General features: G+C 33.7%; 1 protein-coding gene across 1 annotated transcript in view; it reads left to right on the top strand.

The window, feature by feature from the left end:
• The first annotated feature begins 3092 nt into the window (after positions 1 to 3092).
• LOC111518026 (uncharacterized) overlaps positions 3093 to 6000 on the top strand; it is a 136989-nt gene continuing 134081 nt past the window's right edge. The window contains exon 1 of the mRNA XM_074169876.1: positions 3093 to 3509. Within this exon, the coding sequence (XP_074025977.1) occupies positions 3392 to 3509 (118 nt within the window). The 5' untranslated portion in view covers positions 3093 to 3391. The remainder of the gene's footprint in view (positions 3510 to 6000) is intronic.

The raw sequence follows: 6000 nt of genomic DNA, 5'->3' as shown, positions 1-6000 counted from the left end.
TTCTCAGAAGATCATTATGGCTGTCATAATGATCACGTGAAGACGCTAACTTGGTTAGCGAAACGTGCGTCGACGGACAATAATTTTGTTCTGGGGTTGGGAAAGTGTTTTCAATAGATTAATTTCACGCCAGAGGTTCTAGTACGTACTATAAAAACTTTTGAAAGTTGGTTTACATAAAAACATTAACACATAAACTAAATATTAATAGAACTAAGAGGGATTACTACGCGAAAAAAATCAACTCTTGTGGAACAAACCAAGGAAAAAACAAACAAGTTTGGAAAGTCGTGAATAAACATACGGGAAAGTCCAGGAAAGATATACCGAAACAAATGTGTATTAATGATAAGATAAAAAATTATCAATTAACCATTGCGAATTCTTTTGCGGAACATTTTGTAACCTCTATCATTGACCATACAAACAGTTACCGCTCAAATCATTTTTCTAGTAGAACAGTAGGGCATCGTGTACTGAATAGTTTCTATTTCCAACCAGTCACTGCAGTAGAGGTGTACAATGTAATCATTTGCATGAGAAATAAAATATCTTTAGGTTTCGACCACTTACCTACTAATATTATTAAGGTTGTCGCCTCGTCTATTTCGGAACCACTTAGTTACGTAATAAATAAGTCTGTCGAAGAAGAAACATTTCCTGATAGGTACTTTAAAAATAGGAAAAATCATTCCCATATTTAAGAAAAATGATCCGCTGACCCTGAACAATTATCGACCCATCACGATTCCAAGTACCTACTATAATGAAAAGAGAAATGAAAATTTCTATGTTTTTTACCACTTTTATTTGCAACTAACGTTACTGCAGTTTCGTCCTATATGGATATTCTCAAACTTATACAATAAACTCAATAACAATAAACTTAGTTACAAATAAAAAAGTGGTAAAAAACATAGAAATTTTCATTTCTCTTTTCATTATGATCTCCTACCACGTAGTAACGGCTACATTCATCAATTTATTCCAAGTACTATAAGTAAAATCATCGAAAAATGTATTCATAATAAATTGCTTGATTTTTTGTTGAGTAATAATATTTTGAGCAAGTTTTAGTACAGGTTTTGTCCGAATGATTCGACGGAAGGAGCGACTGCTGCTTTCATGGAACGCATTTACAACAATGTTGACAAGGGAAAGTATGTCGGTGCGCTCTTCTTCAATTTATCTAAGGCATTTGACTCTATTAACTTTGATATTCTATCGGAAAAATTATGTACTATAGGAATTCGAGGAATATTTTTAAACTGGATATTGTCATATATAAGGTACAGAAGGGTATACGTTTGATGGAATGGTGTTGATTCGGACAAGTTTGACACTTCACTTGGAGTTTCCCAGGGATCCATTTTGGGGCCGCTTATATTTCTGCTATACAATAATGACCTGCCAGAGTATATTGGAACATCCTCGATTGTACTTTATGCTGATGACACATCGATTTCTGCAGCAGCAGATAGACCTGAAGAGCTCGAAGAGAGGCTGAATTTTATCAGCAATAATTTTACGACATGGTGTCATGATAATAAGCTTGTTGTAAATGCAGAAAAATCAATATTATTAGAACTTTTTGGTGAAAAAAGATGTATTGATCATATACAGGTTTTAGTCAATAATGTCACAATTCTCCCAAGTGAAACAACCAAATTTTTGGGTGTTCACATTGACACAAATTTATCTTGGAAATTTCATTCAAACCAAGGGATTAGAAAACTTAATAGCAGCTTTTATGCACTATTGCAACTACGTCAGGTTTTGGATGTAAAATCTTTGATTAACGTTTTTTATTCTATGGTTCAATCTACATTGTCATACAATGCCATCTTGTGGGGAGATTGTACAGGAGCGGATCGTGTTTTTATAGCTCAGAAAAGAATTCTTCGCCTAATTTTTAATCTAGATAGAACTGAATCATATAGGCCCTCATTTGAACAAAATAAATTTTTTACTTTTCCAGCAATCTATATCTATGGTTATTTAGTCTATACGTGGAAAAATATGAATAATTACGAGTCCAATTCTCAGTGCCATCGATATCCCACAAGATCGGTAAATTTAATTAAAATTAAACAACATAGGACTTCAACCTATGAAAAGTCTCCCTTTTTGGCCGGAGCAAGACTTTTCAATTGTCTACCTTCTAGTCTGAAAAATGTCTCCGATATCAAAAAGTTTAAAATGAACCTCAAAGAGTTTCTAATTGATCGGACTATTTATTCAGTGGAAGAATTCTAAAAAAATGACTGTGCATAGTGTTTGTATTACTTGAGTGTATATTGTATATAATATTTGTTTTTCACTTGTTTCTCACTGCATATAGTTGTTTTATATACTTGTATTTGACGTTTCCTACATCATGATTGTATGATCTGAAAGGAATAAACAGTATTATCATTATTAATTTATGGATGTAGCCGTTACTACGTGGTAGGAGATCATAATTAAAAGAGAAATGAAAATTGCTATTGCTTCTTTTTTTATTGTTATTACAATAAAGTTTATTGTATATAGGACGAAACTGCAGTAACGTTAGTTACAAATAAAAGTGGTAAAATACATAGAAATTTTCATTTCACTTTTCATTATTATTATTATTATTATCAAAAAGTTTCAAATTCGGGCCTGAAAATTTCTCTTGGAGATATTCTTTGATGATTTTAAAAGATTTTCTCGGTAGAAACATTTTTTAAAATCAAATTTTTCTTTCATGCAATCACAGTTATAGAAAAATTCACACATAAATAAATTATCATATTTTTGCTCTACGTCATAAAAGAATGATATTATTCTATTAGCGAAAAGTGGTCATTACTGATTTGAATGACAAACTTCATTCTCGCGAGTAACAGACACATTTCTCGCTCGATGAATTTTATACTGTAAGCCGTTCCTGATCTATAAGTTTTTCGAACTCAATATTGCACAACTACTCATTATTTCCCCCACTGTATGAAAGCAAACTCAACTGAGTTATTCCATAAGCATACCGAGGCAGGATCCCCATCGCATTCCCCGCCACTGCAAGGCCCCCTTCCCATTACACACGCCAACTTGCGGCACACCTCACCAAGGTAGTTACGACTGGTTGACTTAGTTCGAACAAAACCTTGTATAAACATACCTCCGTCCATTGAAACCAGTTAAAAATCCTCCTGCAAACTTCTGCGGTCACCTGTAATTCGGTCAGCAGGAAAATGTAAGCGTCCGCAGGAAAGTGATTGTCGATAGCAGGAATCGAATTTTCTTCTCGCGAACGTGCCTTTCCAGTAAACAGCTATCGATTTGTGTTATGTGTTTGTGAGGTTATGCGCCATTCTTGTGTTATTGTCTGTGATTTGTGATACATCCGAAAATATGTGTTGTTTGTGATATGGCGGAGGTAAAGCCGTTGTATTCGACATGTGTTGCGGTTCTAGGTTTCATTTGTTTCGTGGTTGGCGCCACTGCAGTTGGGATACCAATGTGGGGATATTTTGACACGCCGAACGGTGAGTGTGGATTTTTAGCTGAGCTGGGATTGATTGTTAAATGAGTAAAATGGCACATACCTGCGATAAGTTGGTTCTCAAGGCCGAGTTGATTTGTGGAGTACGATTTTGAAATGTTCGCCAGGGTTCCGTCATCAATGCTGCCAACAGAATTTTGTTCTTTTCTGATTTAAATTCTTCAATTACTTTTTGATTCATACTCTTAATGATTTTTCTTTGGATTTAATTTACTCAGTGGGTTGATATTAACTCATTGCGTAACTCAATGAATTAGAGAACATTGAGAAAATTTATAAAATGATGATGAAAAATATGCTTCACTAGCCGAAGAAAAAATCTTGCTAACAAAGCTAGTAAACAAACAAAAAATGAAATACAAAAATGTCATATTGATTAAAGAATTATAAATAAAATATAATATGCAGTAATATATGATATGAAAACAGTGAATAAAAATCAACAAACAATGAAATTGAACCAAACATATACATAAGACAAACTAAATTAAAATTGATTACTTTACAACTCAGTCAAACCGTGAAGGTCGAGGGACTTGACTTCTACTCAATATTAATAATAATAATGTATCTGTATCGATAGGTATCATTATTGGTCTCTTTGAGGTAACTGTTTATGTATATCTACACCATTGTGAAACGAGAAGTCGTTGACTGAATAGTTGCAAGGGATAGGTAATTTTGAATTATTTTTTATGATCCGACGAGTTGTAACCTCTAATTTCACCAGAAGTTTTTAAGTACAACAAACTGTCACGAGGTTCAGCTTTACCCAAGTATATAATAGCTCTCTCCTGTAATACAAATACCGACTTCAGTGGAATAAGTACCTTCAGTGACACTACACCAAAGCGTAATGAACTGTTTTTCACCGTATAAATCCCCAGTTCTATAGTAATAATTCTCACCGGTAATAATTTTGATTTTCATCTTTCTTGTATCAAATTTTAGCCCATCGTCAATATATAATCCCAGAAATTTAGACGAAACGACAGATACAAAATCTGCAGACATGTGCATCATTTATGAAAAAAAAAAAAAAAAACTAATACAAAATTTGAGAATAAAGATATATGAACCGCAAGGAATTTTAGGGAGTCATATGATATATGTGGAAAATGGGCCACATGTTGTCAGTTGTAGGCGAAGCACGTGAAAATATTGGGAGAGTTAGAAACAATAATCCAAGTGAGGGTGGGGTAATAATAATAATAATAATAATGAAAGTTTTGTACAGGTTTCACAAATTCAGACTCGAATTAGGTAAACCAAATGCCATACAAAATAAACGGGAATGCACTGAACTTTTGCAAGGCTGGGGAATTTCAATGAAACGAGAATGTAGAAAGAAGTTTTCACGAGATAGGAAGATGGAAAAAATCTTGGTTGTTGAATGTTGGAAATAATCTGTTTGAAATCTGTTTAAAATCTGTTTTTCCTTTAACCAGCTGTCGAACCCCTACGAACGACAATCCTCAGAAGTCTAAACTTGTGCGAGCTAAGGATTAACGAGGTCTTACCTTTTAACGTGTGATTCCTAACACGGGTTGGACGATAGCAAGTAAAATCGATCGTCAATTTGAGATAGTGAACAAAGCACTCACGTCGAACCGCCTGGCTACCAACAGACCTGCATAAAAGCTTCGAAAAATAAAGGTTCCACCCAGAAAAAATCCTAGTAGTCCACAAAGTGAACAAGAATGATCCTGATTGTGAGAAGAGCTGTCTGCAGGAACCGTTCAAAAAAATCGTGAGCAGTCAACAAACAGAACTGTTGATATTGTGTCTAAAAAATTCAGATTAGATGATCGAGATCAACTTTCAACGATGAACGTTGGATTATCAAAGTTATCAGTAACACGAGAAATCAATTTATCTTACTTTTAGATTGTACGTTTCATCTTTATAGTTCACACCAGCTTTTGGCTGCGACTCCGTTTGCGTTAAATTCTATTTTTGAGTTTTTCAATATTTCCTGAGTCAGAAAAGGTTCATATGTATCGTTGATTCATAAAACACATTCAAAGAAATGTTGATATAGTTAACCAAAGTTTCATCTAAATAAATCAAAAACTGAATGTTATGTGAAGATACCCACAATACATTTGTGAATACCACTCCCGAATCGATTAACCTATTTTTGAGATTAACACACACAAACGCACAGACAAACATAAATGCCAACTAGCATTATGACAATCATTGTTATCGCATCAATAAAGACCACCAAACTGTGCGAGATCTACACATTCTTACACGCAACTGTTAATTGTGAAATTGATTTTTTCTTCCTACTTCAAAGTTTTCCATATTTTTTGTTCGAAGAACAAGAATTAGAAAAACGAAATATTTTTTTTCTCCTGAAAGTATTTTAATGGTACTCTTTAGTACTCTTTTTCAGAAAATATTTGACGTGAGTTTTCAAATTGACATAACTATTGACTATTTTGATAGAATTTTGTGAAATATGATTT

Source organism: Leptinotarsa decemlineata, unplaced genomic scaffold (assembly GCF_025532065.1).
Source record: "Leptinotarsa decemlineata unplaced genomic scaffold, Ldec_3_MD MMD2_P_RNA_scaffold_6, whole genome shotgun sequence".
Lineage (NCBI taxonomy): Eukaryota > Metazoa > Arthropoda > Insecta > Coleoptera > Chrysomelidae > Leptinotarsa > Leptinotarsa decemlineata.
This window is presented reverse-complemented; position numbering and strand designations above follow the sequence as displayed.